This window comes from Myxine glutinosa, chromosome 7, assembly GCF_964187855.1.
Source record: "Myxine glutinosa chromosome 7, kmMyxGlut1.1, whole genome shotgun sequence".
In the NCBI taxonomy this organism is placed as follows: Eukaryota; Metazoa; Chordata; class Myxini; order Myxiniformes; family Myxinidae; genus Myxine; species Myxine glutinosa.
Window position 1 is genome coordinate 112248856 of NC_136267.1, and position 23688 is coordinate 112272543.

General features: G+C 45.4%; 1 protein-coding gene across 1 annotated transcript in view; it reads left to right on the forward strand.

Moving 5' to 3' along the window:
• The window catches only part of LOC137430614 (uncharacterized), a 130716-nt gene that overhangs the window by 55594 nt on the left and 51434 nt on the right, over positions 1-23688 (forward strand). Inside the window, exons 7-12 of the mRNA XM_078782715.1 lie at positions 2647-2720; positions 4967-5075; positions 5668-5808; positions 8200-8300; positions 9652-9685; positions 23072-23245. Coding sequence (XP_078638841.1) covers positions 2647-2720; positions 4967-5075; positions 5668-5808; positions 8200-8300; positions 9652-9685; positions 23072-23245 — 633 coding nt within the window. The remainder of the gene's footprint in view (positions 1-2646; positions 2721-4966; positions 5076-5667; positions 5809-8199; positions 8301-9651; positions 9686-23071; positions 23246-23688) is intronic.

The window sequence follows — 23688 nt, forward strand, 5'->3', positions numbered from 1 at the left end:
CGCCGTCCAGACGCTTTGTCCCGAATAAACAGCAAGTTGCCCGAGTGGCCGGCGCTCATGGCTGGGAATGAACGCCGGCCCGGCCGTTTCCCGACCTGCCGAAAGTGCACGGGGGCCGGCACGTCCGAGCCTTGTGTCCGAACCTGGCGTGGTAATAACACCACGCCCGGTCAGGTGGAGGCCCCGGCCGTCGTGTCGGAAGCGGGCGGTGCGGCGTGGCGGCCGCCAGTTGCACCGGCAGTTCGGCCTCCAACCGCGCAGGGCGCTCGGGCGTCGTGGGCGTCGCCTCGGACGGCGGCGGGCTCCAGGTAACCGCGCCGATGTGCTGGCCCGCCGAGGAGATCTTATCGGCTTCCCTGGCGAGGGCGCGGGAATCCGTGATCAACGTGCCAGCCAGGGCGAGGCGTACCGGGTTAGGCAGCTGACGGAGGAACAGCTCCCGGAACAGGAATGCCGGAGAGTGCTCGCCGAGCAACGAGAGCATATAGTCCATGCGCTCGGACGGGCGCGTGTCGCCGAGCTCGGGCAGCTCAAGCAGGCGCCGTGCGCGTGCTGCCGGTGAGAGGGCGAAAGCGCCGAGGAGGAGCGTCTTCAGCGCGTCGTATTTGTCAGCAGCCGGCGGGTGCTGGAGGAGGCTCAAGGCGCGGGCCGCGGTGGTGGAACCGAGCGCCGCCACAACATGGTGGAAGCGGGTGTCGTCCGCGGTGATGCCTCGCAGGGCGAACTGGGAGTCCGCCTGGGCGAACCAAACAGCCGCGTGAGTCTCCCAGAAGGTAGGCAGTTTAAGCGTCACTGCTGTATCCATGTCGGTAGGTCACCAATGAAGGAGCTGCGCTCCAACGCGAGTCGAAAGAATTGACGCGACCAAAGACGGAATTCGTCCGAGTTGCTTTATTGAAACCAAACAGCTCAGGTATTCTGACAAGCCCGTTTTTCGGGCAACAATATATATACACATTTATGTCGGGAAGTTTGCCCGGCAAAAGCTATACCGGGCATGCCCGGGTGTCAAGGGCGAGCCTTGGAAAGGCGAGTCTGGACCTGCCCGGGCGTGTTTGGCTGCGGCCTGGCAAGTCGAGGCTGGGCGTGCCCGGGCGCTCTGGGCGAGCACTGGAAAGGCGATAGCGGGCATGCCCGGACGCTCTGGGCGAGCCCTGGAAAGGCGATAGCGGGCATGCCCGGACGCTCTGGGCGTGCCCTGGAAAGGCGATAGCGGGCATGCCCGGACGCTCTGGGCGAGCCCTGGAAAGGCGATAGCGGGCATGCCCGGACGCTCTGGGCGTGCCCTGGAAAGGCGATAGCGGGCATGCCCGGACGCTCTGGGCGAGCCCTGGAAAGGCGAGAGCGGGCATGCCCGGGAAAGACGAGACCGGGCGTGCCCGGGAGGTTCGGGCGTGCCCGGGAACAGTGAGTCCGGGCATGCCCGGGAGAGGCGCGTCTGGCCGTGTTCTGGCCGGTGCAAGGCGATTATGTACATCCAGCGGTAACCGCTACAACAATATCATTAAATCATTCACATCTTACCCTTAAACACATCAATCGACCAAACAGCATGACCACACCACCTACCTTTCTATCAAACTCTATTTCCAATGTTCAAACTGTCATTTATAACGGTTTTTGGCATGCTGTCGTATCCTAGCAACCACTGATTCCTAGCAACATTGATTTGTAGTATATTTAATTATTATATTGTACTGTATTTACATAAAGTAAATATTTACATATTGTATTTACACACACACACACACACACACACACACACACACACACACACACACACACACACATATATTGATACACACACACATACACATATTGATACACACACACACACACACACACATGCACACACACACACACACGCACACACACACATGCACACAAACACGCACGCACACATATTGATACACACACATATTGATACACACACACACACACACACACACACACACACACACACACACACATATTGATACACACATGCACACACACACACACACACACATTGATACACACACACACACATTGATACACACACACACACATTGATACACACACACACGCACACGCACGCACACACACACACACACACACACACACACACACACACGTTTGCCGTTTCTTGGACTACTGTGAGAATCTCATTCCGAATCCATCTTGAACGCGTCCCTCACAACTCGCAAGTCTCCATATTGTTGTGCTGTCGGTAGTCTATGATACGGTAACCAATCCTCTATCGGTACAATTGTCACAACAAAATAATGCGCAAAGCTTCACCATTTTAACTCCTCTTGTAACTTATGTAAATACAAAGATGCAGCCCACGTGTAGTTTCGTTTTGTTTGCTTGTACACCAAGATGGCGGACAACCAATGTGGTGACGTCACATGCACATTCATCCTCCACTGAAGGGGGAGTGATCAAACCATGTTATTTGTTTCCCAACCAAAAACTGTTATCCTGGTGTTTCACAGGCACGATGATTCATCCATATGTTTCGTTTAATACAATTTATTTTATATCCCTCAAATGTGTATTTCAAATGGCCAGTATTTGAAGTACTTGCCGCCACGATTCATGTCCGATTGTTATTTTGGAATTTATTTTTTCACACCTTCTCATTGTTGTGCCCTTTACCCACAGCACGTGACTAATGTGACGTCGGCTTTGAAGCGCCACTTCTCCCAGAGGATTGAGGCGGACGTGGATTGCGAGAGGTGGGAAGTTTCACATTTTACCTTCAGAAATCCCCGGGGAAGGAATAAAATTGAGTTATCGCATGTAAATCTTTATCTATCGACATAGCGCAATGCAGGGGTGTGGTGGGAGCCTGGAGGGAGTTAGTGCAGTGGGTGCGCACCCTCTTCGGGTTTCCGGTGATAAATGATATGCTATGATATTGGATGTCGTCCAGTAGTGGGGCCCACCGTTCAACTTACTCTTCATGTGAGTCAATCATGCATGTGTTTACAGGATACACACATGATGAGAGGTGTCAAGTTCATCTTTTAATAGCACATTAAATGTGTGTTTCTTAGTTGAAGAAAAACAACTGGGAGAAAAATAGTTTTTAAAGAGTGAGTTTTGGAACAAAACAAATTAGGAAAAAAATAGAATATATTTTAAATAGCCACTTTTGGAACAAAAACGTAGTGAAAAAATAACAACGAAATTGGTGGAAAAAGTCTAAATTCAGGAAAATGGTGAAAAAATAGCAACCAATTTGGTGTAAAAAAAAAACAAAATTCCAGGAAAAGAGTGAAAAAAATCAACTAATTTGGTGTAAAAAAAACAAAAATCCAGGAAAATAGTGAAAAAATAGCAACTAATTTGGTGTAAAAAAAAAAACAAAAATCCAGGAAAAGAGTGAAAAAATATCAACTAATTTGGTCTAAAAAAACAAAATTCAGGGAAATAGTGAAAAAATAGCAACTAATTTGGTGTAAAAAAAAAACAAAAATCCAGGAAAAGAGTGAAAAAATATCAACTAATTTGGTCTAAAAAAAACAAATCCAGGAAAATAGTGAAAAAATAGCAACTAATTTGGTGTAAAAAAACAAAATTCAGGGAAATAGTGAAAAAATAGCGACTAATTTGGTGAAAAAAAAATCCAGGAAAATAGTGAAAAAATAGCAACTAATTTGGTGTAAAAAAACAAAATTCAGGGAAATAGTGAAAAAAAATTGCAACTAATTTGGTGAAAAAAAAAATCCAGGAAAAGAGTGAAAAAATAGCAACTAATTTCGTGTAAAAAAACAAAATTCAGGGAAATAGTGAAAAAAATTGCAACTAATTTGGTGAAAAAAACAATCCACGAAAATAGTGAAAAAATAGCAACTAATTTGGTGTAAAAAAACAAAATTCAGGGAAATAGTGAAAAAAAATTGCAACTAATTTGGTGAAAAAAAACAATCCAGGAAAATAGTGAAAAAATAACAACTAATTTGGTGTAAAAAAAACTCAGGGAAATAGTGAAAAAAATAGCAACTAATTTGGTGTAAAAGAAAACAAGAAAAAACTAGGAAAATAGTGAAAAATAGCAACTAATTTGGTGTAAAAAAACAACAAAGTCCAGCAAAATAGTGAAAAATTAGCAACTAATTTGGTGTAAAAAACACAACAACAAAATCCAGGAAAATAGTGAAAAAATAGCGACATCAGCCCATTCATTATGCATCGGCATGATTCAAAAATAAGTAATTGTCCTCTCAGAACCAAGGTAACAAATACACGTTATTCATCAAATAACGCTCACTCACACACCCGCTCACCACAGTGAGCAACTTCAGCACACTAAATAATGATTAAACCAAAGAACAAAATGGTCGCTAAGTACTTTCACGATATCGCCGCAATAAGGCGTAACTAGTCCCACACGGGCGCGGCCGCATGCCGCTAGGCCTGAAACCAAAAGGACTAATGAAATCAAACGGAACGTCAAAATAAAATAATAAAATGAACCAACTCGGTTCAGATAACCAAAACAAAACAAAAATATAAACGAAAACGGAGGAGGATGAGGAGGAAATGTCGAAAATTAGCACAGCTCGAGGAGCAGCAAAATGGCGTGGCATAGTAGTGATAGTAGTAGTAGTTGTAGTAGTAGTTGTAGTAGTAGTGATAGTAGTAGTAGTTGTAGTAGTCGTAGTAGTAGTTGTAGTAGTAGTGATAGTAGAAGTAGTTGTAGTAGTCGTGTTATTGGTGTACATGTGATGCACTTCAACACTGTAATTGATGCTTAATGCTGTGAGGAAACCTGGATGGGCACTGAAATGACACCTTATCAGAAAAGTTTGTTTTGCAGCTGCACTTTTGGTGTTCCTGCCAACATTTGATTTGTTTTTGCGTTTGGTTTTAATAGTTTGTTACAGTGCATTCATCATGACAATGAACTTCAATTCCTGTGATTGATATTGATGTAATCTTTTTCTTGGTGACGACTTTTGCTATTTTTGTTTTGCAGTTGCTACGCAAAGTATGATTACCACGCTCACTCCATCCACGATCCTCCGAACGTGCTGACGTTGGTGCTGAAGCGATTTAACAAGTCCGTCAATGGGAAGATTGACAAGGTTAATTATATGTTGGCTACAATGGAAGTAGTGAAAATTAGGTACAATGGAATAAATACATCGAGACTTTGTTTACAAAAACTCAGATGCATATCTCATGAAACCTCATGAGAATCTGATGAGGATATTATTAGATCCCATGAGAAATCACAGGAGATTTGGATTATAAGCTTCTGGAAGTTTAATGAGAGTTACACTCTCAACAATGGGTTGTCAATAAAAACCCAGCTGACTCATTTTTCACTTTGAGCGGAGGTCATTTTACTTCTGCTTCTTGTCTGGTGTACATATTGTACCAGGCCTCACTATGTTTTGTCTTCTAATTCCCTCCAGGCAACTGGGATGGGCACTGAAGTGCAAGCTATGGAAAGGCAGCACTATGCAAAATTCCCCTCTGATTTGGAAATAGTTCATATAGTAGAAACAGTATGTTTTCAGTACATAGTTTGAGTTCCAGGATACAGGAGACAGTTATACTTTTGCCTTTTTTCAAAGCAGAAGATTCAGTTTATTATTGGAAGGCAAATGCATACATACTAGACGGCATGATACAACATTTCCTAAAGTGTTCCTGTTTTTCCTTCCCTTTCAGAATGTTAAGTTCTCTAAAGAGTTGGACCTGCGCCCGTACCTAACACACCCCTGCAAGGACAAACTCATATACAAGCTCTACGCCGCCATTGTTCACACTGGCGAAGACTGCACATCGGGCAGTTACCTCTCATATGTCAAGGTATAGCTGTCATAGATGTTTACGTTGATGGGAAGATAACATGCTTCTGTCCCCTTATTATTATTATTTTGTACACAAAGGCCTGGCTCATAGAAGAACGAGATGGTACATAAATGTGCAATATAAATATGTCCACTTGCATCCATTATAATCACTAGCTGAAGGGCCCGTCTATGATGGCCACTTAAGTACTGTCCTTCTCAACAGCTCGTATAACCATGTTCTGTGATAGTTTAATTATTTAATTAGTTTCAAATGAAACTATTTTGTGTGCACCTGTATCTTTACAATTAATATATATATATACTGTACATATTTGCACTACATGGCCAAAAGTATGCAGACACCCATTATAATTAGTGGATTTGGCTGTTTCAGCCACACCCATTGCTGACAGGTATATATAATCAAGCACACAGCCATGCATTCTCCATCGACAAACATTTTGAAGTAGATTGGGCCGAGCTTAAGAGCTCAGTGACTTTCAACGTGGCACCATCATTGGATGCCACCTCTCCAACAAGTCAGTTCGTCAAGTTTTTGCCCTGTAAGAGCTGCCCCGGTCAATTGTAAGTGCTGTTATTGTGAAGTGGAAACGTCTAGAAGCAACATCAGCTCAGCCACAAAGTGGTAGGCCACACCAGCTCACAGAACGGGACCGCCGAGTGCTGAAGCGCGTAAAAATCGTCTGTCCTCGGTGCAACACTCACTACTGAGTTCCAATCTGCCTCTGAAAGCAACGTCAGCACAACAACTGGTCGTCTGGAGCTTCATGAAATGGGTTTCCATGTCCGAGCAGCCGCACAAAAGCCTAAGATCATCATGCGCAATGCCAAGCATCGGCTGCAGTGGTGTAAAGCTTGCCGCCATTGTACTCTGGAGCAGTGGAAACGCGTTCTCGGGAGTGATGAATCATACTTCACCATCTGGCACTCCGAGGGATGAATCTGGGTTTGGCGGATGCCAGGAGAACGCTACCTGCCCAAATGTATAGTGCCACCTGTAAAGTTTGGTGGAGGAGGAATAATGGTCTGGGGCTGTTTTTCATGGTTCGGGCTGGGCCCCTTAGTTCCAGTGAAGGGAAATCTTAACGCTACAGCATACAATGACATTCTAGACAATTGTGTGCTTCCAAATTTGTAGCAACAGTTTTGGGGAAGGCTCTTTCCTGTTTCAGCATGACAATGCCCCAGTGCACAAAGCGAAGTCCATACAGAAATGGTTTGTCGAGATCCGTGTGTAAGAACTTGACTGGCCTGCACAGAGCCCTGACCTCGACCCCATCAAACACCTTTGGGATGAATTGGAATGCCGGCTGTGAGCCAGGCCTAATCACCCAATATCAGTGCCCGACCTCACTAACGCTCTTGTGGCTGAATGGAAGCAAATCCCCGCAGCAATGTTCCAACATATAGTGAAAAGCCTTCCCAGAAGACTGGAGGCTGTTATAGCAGCAAAGGGGGGACCAACCCATGATTTTGGAATTAGGTGTTCGACTAGCACATACAGGCGTGATGCTTGGGTGGAAACATACTTTTGGCCATGTAGTGTGTATATATATATATACCGAATCGAACTTTTTTTTTCAAAATTATCAAATTTGTTTTTGCCTAAAACACTCCACGACATTCACTGATGAACCTCTGAAAGTTTGATGGAAGATCCGTTCAGCCATCTCTGAGAATGGTTACACACACACACGCCAATGACGTTATAAACTGTCATCCTGGTGTTTCACAGGCAGGGTGATTCATCAGTGTCAGTGTGTGTGCGCCGTCCATCAGATCAGTGTTAAACTTGGCCTCCCATCTGCCGGAATTAGTTTGTGGGTGTGTGTAGTGCCGTGTACGGCCGAGTGAGGCCTGTGTTGCCGTTGCCTGGAATAAAGATGGTGCTAGATCTTGAAAACAAAGACATTACAGATCAAAGACATTGTAAAAGATCCCATGTGTCCTTCGCAAAGAGTAGGCAAGCTATCGCTAACATCATAGCCAAATTCCTGTCTTAACGTTAGTTGAACATCAGTCATGGCCAGCGGTTCGTGAAAGACTTTGGGAAAGCTTCCCCTGGCGAACCCCACAAGAACATGGGAATAATTGTGACCATTCAAAGAATAATACTAGCGCCAACCCCCACTCTCGCGGGTAAAAATGGCCTTAAAACGATCATTCATTCATTCATTCATTCAAAGAATAAGTAGATCAATATTGAAACACTCTTGGAATTTTCTGCTTTCTGACCCAGATAATCTCATAAACAGCTTAATGCTAACTCACCAAAGATATCAATATTTGTCAAACCTTTTTGACATAGTTTTAATTTTGTTAAATGCTGATTGCTCTTTTTCTGTTTTCTTTGTACTCATTAGTATTGCAATAATTGCTCTTGCAGGGAAGTAATCGCGCCTGGTATATGAAGAAGAATGAAGATGTAAAGGAAGTAAAAATCACGACTGTACTGAAACAAAAGGCCTACATGCTGTTTTATGTCAGGTATGCTGTATTAGTCGAAACATTTACGTTGCCCAAAGATAGAATCTTTTGATTTGATTTATCCTCCACTCAGGAAGTGAAAAGCGGGGTTAAGCGATCATTTGCTTGTGTCGTACGTATGTCACGGGTACTTACATATGTCGTTCGTGTCTGCATGTTTTAAATTCATTTTTTCGGCAACCATTGGTCTGATTGACACGAAATTTTGCACCATAGGAGCTCCTCCGCCTGCAGAACTTTTTTAGCGATAATTATGACGTCATATGTCACGTGGTATGGCCGCCATCTTGGAAAATCATTGCACCTCTACATCTCCGAAACCGCTCAATGGAAAATAATTAAACATTGCTCATTGTCCAGTACTCCCCATGGGGAATAGGATATGTTAATGATGATGTCTTCGATGCCTTCATTATGACGTCATAATTCGACAAGTACAATGCTTTATCCAATCAGTATGATTTTTTTTCTCTGCAACTGTTGGTCCGATGGACACGGAATTTTCACCATAGTCCGAATCAGTTTGAAATTTCTTGAGCATGATCTACGCAACAATTATATTAGACAATGTAAATTTAAGATGTCATCGGTCACGTGGTCTGGCAACCATATTGGGTTATTGTACAACACAAATGGAGTCATTTGCAAAGAGGCAGAGAGTGTTTCCAAGAGCATCAGAGTGGTCATTTATGAAGTGGAGGAACACGACTGGGCCAAACACACACCTTGGGGACCTCAAGCCTCCACTGGGAGAGGAGAGAGAAGGAGTGCGGTCCATTTATAACATCACATTGACTGTGCAAGTGCAGGAAGTAAGAAAGCAAAGGTAGGAAGGTAACTTTGTATGCCACCAGAAGTGAGCTTGACAAACAGTGCAGGATGCCAGACTCATTGCTTGAGTGACCAGAATTTAATCCAAATTGATAGTCAGAGATCAGGCGTTTTGAAAAGTGGAAAGACTTGACATCAGTAGAAACAATGGATTTCATGATTTTGCTTGGATTGGAAATAAGCTCACTGGACCTTTGGTTGAGAGGATCTGTTTTTACATTGACTATTGTAATTAATGGCTGTATTTCTGCTAAGGTGGTGAAAATATAAGACAATTGGCCAGTGAGTATATGAAAGGTTAGGTGGGAAGATGAAAATTCCTAATTTTAACATTTATTTTTCAACAATGTAAATGTATTCCAATTGCTGTTTATTGAAATGATGTTTTGTTGCGATGTTTCATTCCTGATATTATTGTCAAATCCTGCCTCAAGTTGTGCTTCTTGCTCATAGATCTCTTTATGAAGTTGAATTAAAGCATGGCGTAAAATCAGGTGTGTGTGCGTGTGTGTTCTCAAAGGTGTGACAAATCTCCAATTAAGAAATCTCACAAGGTAAGTGTTTTCATTCCAATACTATGACTTTCTTTGCACCTTTTCCACCACACTGTTGTGATGCTATATGGTTTCTAAGTTCACAATTCATTGCATCCCAAAGTCAAATGACCAAGCTGTTGAGCTTAAAATAAAAACACGAATAACAACAGAGTAGCCGACCAAAGCAGAGAGGGATTCCATATACCTTGAGATGAGACTCTTTAGCATAACAAGTGGGCCGATTGGTACATTGGACCAAATCTTCATTGGTCTTCACCGTGTTGTAGCATACCTGTCTGCCAGACTCTGACTCTGTTGGGTCCTTGGAGTCTTTTGGGTGCTCGAGGACTTTTGGGTCTTCAGTGTCGTTTGGGTCCTCTGGGTGTTCTTAGTCCTCTTGTTCTATTGGATCCTCTGGATCTTTTGGGTTGTCAGGCACGTTTGGGTCTTTTTGGTCTTTGGGATATTCGAATCGGTGTGGTTTGGGTAATCCCAAACCGCAATCGCCAAACCGCAATCGGTTTGGGAATCGGAGCGGTGTGTACCCCGGTTTCGGTGTGTACCCCGGTTTAGAATAGGTACACCGTATCCCTGCGTGTCGTAAGAGGCGACTAAAAGGTTTGGCGTCAGGAAGGGCATCCGGCCATAAAAACATTGCCTCAAAAAAGAGAACCATGACAATTACAACTAGATATGGGCAGGGTACAGCCCGAAGTACCCCGTGGGGGACCCCACTCCCTCTCGTCAAAACTCAAGGTGGGGAACCCGATCGAAGCAAGGGTGGAAATCACTCCATTTATGACGACGAAAAGTCTGATGCCCGACGTGGAGATCGGTTTCTGAGGTTTGGGACATGGAATGTAGGGACAATGACAGGGAGATCAGGAGAAGTGGTGGAAGTATTGGTCAGAAGAAGAGTGGACATATGTTGTGTACAGGAGACAAGATGGAAGGGAAGTGGTGTGAGAATGGTGAAGGGTAGGCAGGGACAGAAATACACGTTTGTGTGGCAAGTGGGGTGCCCAGAAGGTGTGAATGGTGTTGGTTTCCTGTTTTCTGAGGAGTTTGTCGACAGTGTGGTGAGTGACGAGAGTGAGTGATAGGTTAATGATGGTGAAAATGATGATTGGAAAGCTCTTGGTGAACGTCATCTCGGGATATGCTCCGCAGGTTGGTCGGAGCGATGAAGAGAAGGACAAGTTCTGGTGTGCAATAGAGAAGCTGATGGAAAGCGTGAAAGATAAGGAAGTTGTTGTGGTCGGAGGAGACCTAAATGGACATGTGGGAAGGAGTATGGACGGTTTTGATGGAGTTCATGGGGGTTACGGATATGGTGTGAGAAATGGAGAAGGTGAAAGGATTTTGGAGTTTGCTGATGGAGCTGATTTGTTGATTTGTAATACTCAGTTCCAGAAAGAGGATAATAAGCTTGTTACATACACGTCAGGTGGGTCGACGACAACCGTTGACTACCTGATGGTGCGTAGGCGAGATAGGGGGCACCTCCGGGACACAAAGGTGATCCCGGGGGAGGAGGCTGTTTCACAGCACCACTTGGTTGTCTGCGACATAAGGTTGAAAGGTGCGAAGAGAGCTCGGCGGGTGAAGTACCAACCGAGAATGAAGGTGTGGAGGTTGAAAGAGGTGACAGTGAGGGAGGCATTAAAAGAGAGACTGAGTATGGTAGAGGATGATGTGGTTGAGCTTGAAAGTGGTTGAATGTCAATGAAAGATGGTCTGTTGGGAGCCGTTGGTGAGATATGTGGATGGACAAAAGGACCACCGAGGTACTCGGAAACATGGTGGTGGGATGATGAAGTTGGAAAGAAGATTGACGAGAAGAGGAAGAAGTTAAAGGAGTGGCAGAAGGTGAAGGGTACGGGGGCAGAAAAGGAAGAGCATGAAAGTTATAAGGCAGCCAAGAAGGCTGCAAAGAAAGAGGTAGCAAAGGCGCAGGAGGCATGTAGGAAAATGTTCGGAGAACGCTTGGATTTGGAAGAGGGTCAGAGAGCGGTATTCAGGATTGCAAAGCAGATAGCGAAAGAGAGGTGTGATGTGATGGGGGCGAGTTGCTTGAAGGATGAAGTGGGACAAATCATTGTGGACCCAGATGGAATTAAAGGAAAATGGAAGAGATATATGGAAATACTGTTGAATGCAGAGAATGAATGGGATGGCAACATAGAGAGTAACCCAGTTTTAGGACCGGCAGAGAAGATAACCGAGAAGGAAGTTGAGGAAGCGATTAAAGCAATGAAGAGTGGAAAAGCGGGAGGGCCGACGGGTGTTGTGGGAGATATGTTGAAGGCAGCGGGAAATTGGGGTGTGAAGAGAATGACAGAGATCTGCAATCTGGTGGTGAAAGAAGGCTGCATTCCAGTGAATTGGGAACTGAGTACCCTTGTCCCTCTATACAAGGGGAAAGGTGACCCTCTGGACTGTGGCTCGTATCGAGCGATAAAGTTATTGGAGCATGGAATGAAGGTATTGGAAAGGGTGTTGGAGAGGAGGATAAGGAAGAAAGTGAAGATTGACGAAATGCAGTTTGGATTTATGCCAGGAAGAGGAACGACAGACGTGCTTTTTATTATGAGGCAATTGCAGGAGAAGTACATGGAGAAGAGTAAGAAGCTGTTTCTTGGGTTTGTTGATCTGGAGAAAGCATTCGATAGGGTTCCACGTGAAGTAGTGACATGGGCATTGAGGAAGTTAGGAGTGGAGGAATGGTTGATCAGAGTCGTGATGGCAATGTACAAAGGAGCGCGCACAGCTGTGAGGACGAAGGACGGGAACAGTGGTGTTTGAGGTGAAGGTGGGAGTGCATCAGGGGTCGGTACTAAGTCCACTACTATTTGTAGCTGTGATGGAGGTGCTGGCTCGGAACGTAAAGGAGGGTTTACCGTGGGAGTTGTTGTATGCAGATGATCTGGTGTTGATTGCAGAAAGTATGGGTGGACTGAAGGAGAAGATGAACAAGTGGAAGGAATGTATGGAGACGAAAGGTCTGAAGGTGAATATCGGAAAAACAAAGGTGATGGCAAGTGGTAAAGCATGTGGTGAGGTGGAAAGAACTGGGAAGTGGCCATGTGCTTTGTGCAGGAAGGGTGTCGGAGTGAACTCAATTCAATGTACAATGTGCGTTGAGTGGGTTCATCAAAAATGTAGTGGTTTGAGAGGGTCATTAGCCAGTGTGGCAGCTACATTCAAGTGTAAGGTGTGCACAGAGGGAGCTGCAGATGGAGGAAATGTTGAGTTGGATCTTGGAGACGGCGTGAAGCTGGAAGGTGTGAAAACATTTTGTTACCTAGGAGACATGCTGAATGGAGAAGGTGGATCAGACTCGGCAACGGTTGCTAGAGTGAGATGTGCATGGAAGAAGTTTTGGGAACTGAGTGGCGTGCTGACGAGGAGGCGAGTGTCGTTGAAGCTGAAGGGAAAGGTGTATGCTGCATGTGTGAGAAGTGTTATGATTTATGGGAGCGAGACATGGGTAATGAACGTGGAGCAGCAACGAAGGCTGGAAAGGGTGGAAATGCGAATGGTTCGGTGGATGTGTGGAGTATCGTTGAGAGAGAGGAAGACAAATGATGAATTGCGAAAGATGATGGGAATAGAGCCTGTGATGGATGCTGTGAAGAGAAACAGTTTGAGATGGTTTGGTCATGTGTTGAGGAAGGATGAAAGTGACTGGTTGAGAAGAGTGATGGAAATTAATGTGGAAGGAAGTAGAGGACGGGGAAGACCGAGAAAGACTTGGCTAAAGATGGTCGAAGAAGAAATGCGGGCAAGGGGGTTAACAAGGGGAGATGCAGAAAATAGGGCAAAATGGAGAAGATTGTCATGGGGACCGCAGGGCTAACCCCCGCTCTTGCAGGGAAAATGGCCTTTAAAATGCCTGTTGTTGTTGTTGGATATTCGGGATAATCGGGGTATTTTGGGTCCTCGGGGACTTTTGGATCCTTGGGGACTTTTGGGTCTTTTGGGCCCTTGGGACTTTTGGGTCATTTGAGTCCTCAGGGTCTTTGGGGTCTTCTGGGTCTTCAGGGTATTTTGGGTACTTTTGGGTCATCTGGGCCTTTTTGGTTTCGGTGCTTTTTGGTCATCTGGGTCTTTTGGGTCCTTAGGAACTTTTGGGTCTTCTGGGTCTTTTGGGCCCTCAGGATCTTTTGTGTCTTCTGGGTCTTTCGGGTCCTCTATAATTTTTGGGCCTTCTGGGTCTTTTGGGTCCTTAAAGACTTTTGGGTCCTCCATGACTTTTGGGTCTTCTGGGTGCTTTGGATCCTCGAGGACTTTTGGATCCCCTGTGTCTTTAGGGGTCTTTGGGGTCTTAAAGTTCTGAGGGGTCTTAAAGGGTCCTCAAACGTGAAAGGGGTCTCAGCAGTCTAAATAGTTAAAAGGTACATTACAATAGTATGTAATACATAATTAATTAATAGATGTATCTATCTATAATTCCAGTAATCTCTGTCTGTCTGTCTGTACGTCTGTACGTTTGTCTGTGACCGCTGTTTCTCGACAACCACGGGTCCGATATACTTTTAACTTGCCAGGTATATTGCTGGGGACCCGAGGATGTGCCTTTTCAAGGTTTCATATTAATCGGACAATTACTTACCGAGCTATGTCCAAAAAACGATTCAACCAATCAGAGAGCAGCGAACGATCGCGTGTGCCGAACGTGGCGGGCACACTCTGCCTCGGATGGCACATTTGAGAGCGTATTCATTTATTTCACGTTTGCAAACTATGTTGGCGTTAAACTATGTTTTACAACTAATAAAAACGAATTTGCGATTCATTCGCTTTCCTGCGCGTTTGTGTACGCGATGGCGATTTCTTTACCAAACTCCGGAAGCCGTTCGCTTTGGACCAAACCATTTCATGTAAATAGAGGGGGGGGATTGTCACCACTCGCAAGCCGTTCGCTTTGGACCAAACCATTTCATGTAAATAGAGGGGGGGGATATAATTTTAGATATATATATATAGTACGGGCATGCCCTAGTGTAATTAATACACACAAAAAGTATGCCTCAAACACACAAACTCATCCATTTGTTGTAAAAAAAAAAGATAAAGACAAATGTGAGATTCCTCATCAACCTGAACGGTTGGTGGGATGTATAAACTGGAATTGCCACTTGACTTAAAGAATGTTAGGACAGCTAATTATTGAAGATTATTTTATCAATCGAGTCGAGGCACTACAGCCTTAGGTCATCTGATTGTTGTATGTTGGGTGGAGGTTGCTTCTTCTTCTTCTTCTTCTTTCTTTTCTTCTCTCATATACGGCAGCTGGCTGCAGGTTTGCGTCAATGTAGTTGTTGCTGGGAGTACGGCTGTGCTACTGTTGCAGTTTTTTTCTCTCTGTTCTAGCAGAACTTTGTAATTTGTTCAGGGTGCCGACGATAACTCGACTAACCTTCGTGAAGGACACTATGGGATATTTAATGTCCACCAACTAATGCCAGGCTCATCTACTCTTGTCTGTTATTTTTTGACAGCATATTCCTTTTATCAATGTTGGCTTGCTGACCTTGTTGACTTCCACCTTTTTGGCTTGCTGATCTTCTTGGATTGCATGTTGGCTCCTAGCTTCTTGGATTGCATGTTGGCTCCTACCTTCTTGGATTGCATGTTGGCTTCGAACTTCTTGGATTGCATGTTGGCTCCTACCTTCTTGGATTGCATGTTGGCTCCTACCTTCTTGGATTGCATGTTGGCTTCTATCTTCTTGGATTACTAGTTGGCTCTTATCTTCTTGGATTGCTAGTTGGCTTCCACCTTCTTGGATTGCTAGTTGGCTCTTATCTTCTTGGATTGCTAGTTTGCTCCTATCTTCTTGATTGCTAGTTGGCTCCTATCTTCTTGGATTGCATGTTGGCTTCTATCTTCTTGGATTGCTAGTTGGCTTCCACCTTCTTGGATTACTAGTTGGCTTCCACCTTCTTGGATTGCATGTTGGCTTCCACCTTCTTGGATTGCATGTTGGCTTCCACCTTCTTGGATTGCTAGTTGGCTTCCACCTTCTTGGATTGCATGTTGGCTTCCACCTTCTTGGATTACTAGTTGGCTTCCACCTTCTTGGATTGCATGTTGGCTTCCACCTTCTTGGATTGCTAGTTGGCTTCCACCTTCTTGGATTACTAGTTGGCTTCCACCTTCTTGGATTGCATGTTGGCTTCCACCTTCTTGGATTACTAGTTGGCTTCCACCTTCTTGGATTGCTAGTTGGCTTCCACCTTCTTGGATTGCTAGTTGGCTTCCACCTTCTTGGATTACTAGTTGGCTTCCACCTTCTTGGATTGCATGTTGGCTTCCACCTTCTTGGATTGCATGTTGGCTTCCACCTTCTTGGATTGCTAGTTGGCTTCCACCTTTTTGGATTGCATGTTGGCTGTGATCTTCTTGGATTGCTAGTTTGCTCCTATCTTCTTGATTGCTAGTTGGCTTCCACCTGCTTGGATTGCTAGTTGGCTTCCACCTTCTTGGATTGCTAGTTGGCTTCCACCTTCTTGGATTGCAAGTTGGCTCCTATCTTCTTGGATTGCATGTTGGCTTCTATCTTCTTGGATTGCTAGTTGGCTTCCACCTTCTTGGATTGCTAGTTGGCTTCCACCTTCATGGATTGCTAGTTGGCTTCCACCTTCTTGGATTGCATGTTGGCTCCTATCTTCTTGGATTGCATGTTGGCTTCCACCTTTTTGGATTGCTAGTTGGCTCTTATCTTCTTGGATTGCTAGTTTGCTCCTATCTTCTTGGATTGCTAGTTTGCTCCTATCTTCTTGGATTGCTAGTTTGCTCCTATCTTCTTCTTCTTTTTTTTTTTTTTTTTTTGTATACTGAATCGAGGCTCGTGAAAGAGCTAACATTTACTTCACAAACAAATCAACCAGACAAACAAAACACACAAAAAGAGGGAGCGGAAAACAAGATGGGGAGAGAAGGGGAAGCACACAAACACAACATTTGAGAGCAGGGAGATGTGTGGAAGGGAGAGGGCTTGGGGGGAGGAGGCGTGGGAAGGGGCGGGGGTGGAGGGAGAAGTATAAAACACAAGGACACCAAGGACTTCCAGGACAGAAGTTGGTATTTCAAAAAAGTGGAATTGGGGTGAAAATAGCAGGGGTAGAAAAGATCAAGGTTTTGGATGGGGGAAGATAAGAGATGGTGGTGAACAGCAGTTTTAAAGACCTGGAGGGTGGAGTGGGATTGAAGAGAGTGAGGGAGTTTGTTCCAGAGGCGGGAGAAGAGAGGAATAAAGGAGTGAAGGTGAGCAGAGAGTCTTGATTTTGGCAGTTTTTTTTTTTTTTTTTTTTTGTAAACAAGATCAAGGTTCGTGAAAGAGCGAACATTAATCACACAGAAAGACAAACAGACACACAAAACAAATAACATCGGGAGCGGTAGACAAGATGGGGAGAGAGGGGGGCTAAGGACACAAACACAACATTTGAGAGCAGGGACCGAGAGACATGGAGACATCGAGAGAACTGTGGGAGGGAGAGGGCTTTGGGGGGGAGGCATGGGAAGGGGGGGGGGGTGGGAGAGGTATAAAACATATGGACACTGCCAAGACTTCCAGGAAAGAAGTTGGAATTTCAAACAAGGTGGATCTGGGGCGAATTAGTGGGGGTAGAAAGGATCAAGGTTTTGGATGGGGGAAGATAAGAGATGGTGGTGAACAGCTGTTTTGAAGACCTGGAGGGAGGAGTGTGATTGAAGTGAGTGTGGGAGTTTGTTCCAGAGGCGGGAGAAAAGAGGAATGAAAGAGTGAAGGTAAGCAGAGAGCCGAGATTTCGGCAGTTTAACCATCAGAGGGTGGCTGGCAGATCTTGTGCGACCTGTAGGAATATTTGGGGGACAGAGCACAGAGAGAGCTGGGGGAGCAAGGCCAGAGAGGAGTCGGTAGAAGACAGAAAGACCACCTACCTGCCTGCGGTGAGTGAGTGAAAGGCCCTCAGAGATAGCTTCATCGCGGGAGATTCCAATGATTCTGAAAGCTTTGGATTCAACAGCGTGAAGCCGAGCCAGGTGTGAGGCAGGAGCACCAGCCCATAGGGGAGAACAGTATTCCATTGAGCTGCGGATGAAAGCCTTGTATGTGGTGAGGAGCTCAGGTGTGCCTCGGAAGGACTTCGCACGACGGAGGATGCCCAGTCGGCGACTGGCTTTGGAGGCCAGCTTGGAAATGTGGTTTTCCCAAGAAAGATCATGGCAGATGGTGAGACCCAAAAGCTTGAGCGACAGAACTTCTTGGAGAGGATTGTTGAGAAAGTAGATGGGAGGGTTGTCCAGTCGATCTTTTCGGAGAGACATAGTAAGAGTGTGAGATTTGTCAGGATTGAAAGACATGTTCCACATGTTTGACCAGTCTGTGATTTTGTCCAGGTCTTCAGAGAGTGAGGAGGCTGCAGACTGCCGATCTGAGGGAAGAGGAATGGAGCGGCAGAGAGTGGAGTCATCAGCAAAGAGATACAGAGGATTTTCCAGAGAGTCAGAGAGATCATTGATAAAGACCAGAAAAAGCACAGGGCCCAGCACACTGCCTTGGGGAACTCCAGCCTGAACGGGAAGGGGAGATGAGAGAAATCCATTCAGGGCCACATGTTGACTACGACCAGAGAGGAAGTCCGCAAGCCATGCATGGAGATTTCCATGGATACCATAGGAGGAGAGTTTGGTGAGCAGAGCTGGGTGCCAGACCGTATCGAAGGCACGTGATATGTCAAGGGAGACAGCTCTGATTTCCTGTTTGGCATTGAGGACCTCCATCCATTGTTGAGACAGCAGAAGCAGCATGTCCAGAGTAGAGTGACCTGGTCTGAAACCAAATTGATGATCAGAGATCAAGCCATTGGAGAAGAGGAAAGATTTCATATCCGAAACAATGATGGATTCCATGACTTTGCTGATAATTGGGAGCAGGCTGATTGGTCTGTAGTTGCAAGGATCTGTTTTTGCACCTTTTTTGTGTAAAGCGGTAATGTTTGCTGATTTCCAGGATGCTGGCAGATGACCTTGAGCAAAGGATAGGGTGAAAAGAACAGAGAGAGGGTGAGATAGAGCGGCAGAGCAGGATTTTAGGACCCATGGGCTGATGCCATCTGGTCCAGTTGCAGAATCAGAGTCGAGGTTTGACAAAAACTCCTCCACCTTGTCAGGAGAGAAGGTCACAGAGTCCAGGAGCAGTTTGGTTCGACTGGGAAAGGTGGGAACAGAGAGAGATGGGTTTGGGACTAAGGATTTTGAGGCAAACACAGAGTTGAGGCATTCGGCTTTGTCACGTGCGATGTCAACTGTGTGGCCATTTCAGGTAAGGGAGGGGATGGAGGGGGAACAAACACCAGAAACGGATTTGACCAGACGCCACCAGGATTTGGAGGAAGGAGACAGGTTTGAGAGTTCATTCTTGAGTGAGGAGAGATAGTGCTTCCTGGCACTCCTGAGGGTAGACACACACTTGTTCTGAGCTTGGTGGAAGGAACTGAGATTTCCTTCAGTTGGATTAGCCTTCCAAGAGGCAAAGGCAAGTTGTTTCAGGGCAACTGCCTCACCACAAGATTCAGTGTACCATGGACGGGAGGAAGGGTAAGACAACTGAAGGCGAGATGGGATGAATCTGTGCATGAGAGAGATCAGTTTGCTTTGGAAGAATTCCCAGGAAGAATTGATGTCAGAGGCAGTGGAGATGGGAGACCAATCCAGACGATTGATGGCTGCTTGAAGACCGTCCCAGTCGGCCTGAGTGAAATGCCAGACTCGGCGACGCTGAAAAGACTCGTCTTGATTGCTAGTTGGCTCCTATCTTCTTGGATTGCATGTTGGCTCCTATCTTCTTGGATTGCATGTTGGCTCCTATCTTCTTGGATTGCATGTTGGCTTCTATCTTCTTGGATTACTAGTTGGCTTCCACCTTCTTGGATTGCTAGTTGGCTTCCACCTTCTTGGATTGCGAGTTGGCTTCCACCTTCTTGGATTGCTAGTTGGCTCTTATCTTCTTGGATTGCTAGTTGGCTTCCACCTTCTTGGATCCCGGGGGAGGAGCTAGTTGGCTCTGGGGGAGGAGCTAGCAATCCAAGCTAGTTGGCTTCCACCTTCTTGGATTGCATATTGGCTCCTATCTTCTTGGATTACTAGTTGGCTTCCACCTTCTTGGATTGCATGTTGGCTTCCACCTTCTTGGATTGCTAGTTGGCTTCCACCTTCTTGGATTGCTAGTTGGCTCTTATCTTCTTGGATTGCTAGTTTGCTCCTATCTTCTTGGATTGCTAGTTTGCTCCTGTCTTCTTGATTGCTAGTTGGCTCCTATCTTCTTGGATTGCATGTTGGCTTCTATCTTCTTGGATTACTAGTTGGCTTCCACCTTCTTGGATTGCTAGTTGGCTTCCACCTTCTTGGATTGCTAGTTGGCTTCCACCTTCTTGGATTGCTAGTTGGCTCTTATCTTCTTGGATTGCTAGTTTGCTCCTATCTTCTTGATTGCTAGTTGGCTCCTATCTTCTTGGATTGCATGTTGGCTTCTATCTTCTTGGATTACTAGTTGGCTTCCACCTTCTTGGATTGCTAGTTGGCTTCCACCTTCTTGGATTGCTAGTTGGCTCTTATCTTCTTGGATTGCTAGTTTGCTCCTATCTTCTTGATTGCTAGTTGGCTCCTATCTTCTTGGATTGCATGTTGGCTCCTATCTTTTTGGATTGCATGTTGGCTTCCACCTTCTTGGATTGCTAGTTGGCTTCCACCTTCTTGGATTGCTAGTTTGCTCCTATCTTCTTGATTGCTAGTTGGCTCCTATCTTCTTGGATTGCATGTTGGCTCCTATCTTCTTGGATTGCTAGTTGGCTTCCACCTTCTTGGATTGCTAGTTGGCTTGTTAACCTTGTTGGCTTCCACCTTCTTGGCTTGCATGCCGGCTTGTTAACCTTGTTGGCTTCCACCTTCTTGGATTGTATGCTGGCTTGTTAACCTTGTTGGCTTCCACCTTCTTGGCTTGCATGCTGGCTTGTTAACCTTGTTGGCTTCCACCTTCTTGGCTTGCATGCTGGCTTGTTAACCTTGTTGGCTTCCACATTCTTGGCTTGCATGCTGGCTTGTTAACCTTGTTAGCTTCCACCTTCTTGGCTTGCATGCTGGCTTGTTAACCTTGTTGGCTTCCACATTCTTGGCTTGCATGTTGGCTTGTTAACCTTGTTAGCTTCCACCTTCTTGGCTTGCATGCTGGCTTGTTAACCTTGTTGGCTTCCACCTTCTTGGCTTGCATGTTGGCTTGTTAACCTTGTTAGCTTCCACCTTCTTGGCTTGCATGCTGGCTTGTTAACCTTGTTGGCTTCCACCTTCTTGGATTGCTAGTTGGCTTGTTAACCTTGTTAGCTTCCACCTTCTTGGCTTGCATGCTGGCTTGTTAACCTTGTTAGCTTCCACCTTCTTGGCTTGCATGCTGGCTTGTTAACCTGTTGGCTTCCACCTTCTTGGTTTGCATGTTGGCTTGTTAACCTTGTTGGCTTCCACCTTCTTTGCTTGCATGCTGGCTTGTTAACCTTGTTAGCTTCCACCTTCTTGGCTTGCATGCTGGCTTGTTAACCTTGTTGGCTTCCACCTTCTTGGTTTGCATGTTGGCTTGTTAACCTTGTTGGCTTCCACCTTCTTTGCTTGCATGCTGGCTTGTTAACCTTGTTAGCTTCCACCTTCTTGGCTTGCATGCTGGCTTGTTAACCTTGTTGGCTTCCATCTTCTTTGCTTGCATGTTGGCTTGTTAACCTTGTTGGCTTCCATCTTCTTGGTTTGCTTGTTGGCGAGCTGACCTTGTTGGTTTGTTGGCTTCCACATTCTTGGTTTGCTTGTTGGCTTGCTGACCTTGTTGGTTTGTTGGCTTCCACATTCTTGGTTTGCTTGTTGGCGAGCTGACCTTGTTGGTTTGTTGGCTTCCACATTCTTGGTTTGCTTGTGGGTTTGCTGACCTTGTTGGTTTGTTGGCTTCCACATTGTTGGTTTGCTTGTTGGCTTGCTGACCTTGTTGGTTTGTTGGCTTCCACATTCTTGGTTTGCTTGTTGGCTTGCTGACCTTGTTGGTCTGTTCGCTTCCACCTTCTTGGTTTGCTTGTGGGTTTGCTGACCTTGTTGGTTTGTTGGCTTCCACATTCTTGGTTTGCTTGTTGGCGAGCTGACCTTGTTGGTTTGTTGGCTTCCACATTCTTGGTTTGCTTGTGGGTTTGCTGACCTTGTTGGTTTGTTGGCCTCCACCTTCTTGGTTTGCTTGTGGGTTTGCTGACCTTGTTGGTTTGTTGGCTTCCACATTCTTGGTTTGCTTGTGGGTTTGCTGACCTTGTTGGTTTGTTGGCTTCCACATTCTTGGTTTGCTTGTTGGCGAGCTGACCTTGTTGGTTTGTTGGCTTCCACATTCTTGGTTTGCTTGTGGGTTTGCTGACCCTGTTGGTTTGTTGGCTTCCACCTTCTTGGTTTGCTTGTGGGTTTGCTGACCTTGTTGGTTTGTTGGCTTCCACATTCTTGGTTTGCTTGTTGGCGAGCTGACCTTGTTGGTTTGTTGGCTTCCACCTTCTTGGTTTGCTTGTGGGTTTGCTGACCTTGTTGGTTTGTTGGCTTCCACCTTCTTGGTTTGCTTGTTGGCTTGCTGACCTTGTTGGTTTGTTGGCTTCCACATTCTTGGTTTGCTTGTTGGCGAGCTGACCTTGTTGGTTTGTTGGCTTGCACATTCTTGGTTTGCTTGTGGGTTTGCTGACCTTGTTGGTTTGTTGGCTTCCACATTCTTGGTTTGCTTGTGGGTTTGCTGACCTTGTTGGTTTGTTGGCTTCCACATTGTTGGTTTGCTTGTTGGCTTGCTGACCTTGTTGGTTTGTTGGCTTCCACATTCTTGGTTTGCTTGTTGGCGAGCTGACCTTGTTGGTTTGTTTTCTTCCACATTCTTGGTTTGCTTGTTGGCTTGCTGACCTTGTTGGTTTGTTGGCTTCCACATTCTTGGTTTGCTTGTTGGCTTGCTGACCTTGTTGGTTTGTTGGCTTCCACATTCTTGGTTTGCTTGTTGGCTTGCTGACCTTGTTGGTTTGTTGGCTTCCACATTCTTGGTTTGCTTGTTGGCTTGCTGACCTTGTTGGTTTGTTGGCTTCCACATTCTTGGTTTGCTTGTTGGCGAGCTGACCTTGTTGGTTTGTTGGCTTCCACATTCTTGGTTTGCTTGTTGGCGAGCTGACCTTGTTGGTTTGTTGGCTTCCACATTCTTGGTTTGCTTGTTGGCGAGCTGACCTTGTTGGTTTGTTGGCTTCCACCTTCTTGGCTTCCTGCCCTTTTTGTCATCAAATACATGTATGAACATCGACCTCTGCATTTAAAATAGATTGAGCAGATTATGTTTGATGTCATGAATGCTTTTCCTTTTTTTCCATCGATCAGGCAATTCAATCTTGTTCCCCAAACCACCATCAATATCTTTGCTGCTTGGATAAAGGACATAAAGGCTTCGGCTTCACCTTGTCCACAAGCAAAGACAAACTGGAACATTATGTAAAGAAGGTGAAGGGGCGAGCTGAAAAGGCTGGCTTGTGGAATGGAGCTTGCATAATGAAGGTGAGACGCTCGCTACAGCATGATTTACTTGTTATATTGTGACATTCTATCGTGCACTGAAAATGTGGTCATGGAGCCGAGTGATCTTTTTTTGATTACCCTATCCAGGATTGACTGGCACTGTGATGGTGGCTCCATATAGTTTGTTCATTAGGATGACAACTTGATCCTTTCAGTGTTCTTCATGAAGGTCACCATAGGATCTTTAATGCCCACCAAGAAAACATGGCATGTCATTTGCCTGAAGTTTTATTGTGAACTGATCTTTGTCTAATAATGCAATGATGGGATACCTGGTTTTGAGCCATAAATCAGGAGATTTTGAGTCACCTTTGCCCCACTCTTTCCTTGTTGTTTCATGTGATATGTCGACCTGCAATAATTGCAAAGCACAACCTTACATTATCTACTGTGACTGTGCTCCCCTCTGGGCTGGTGCTCCT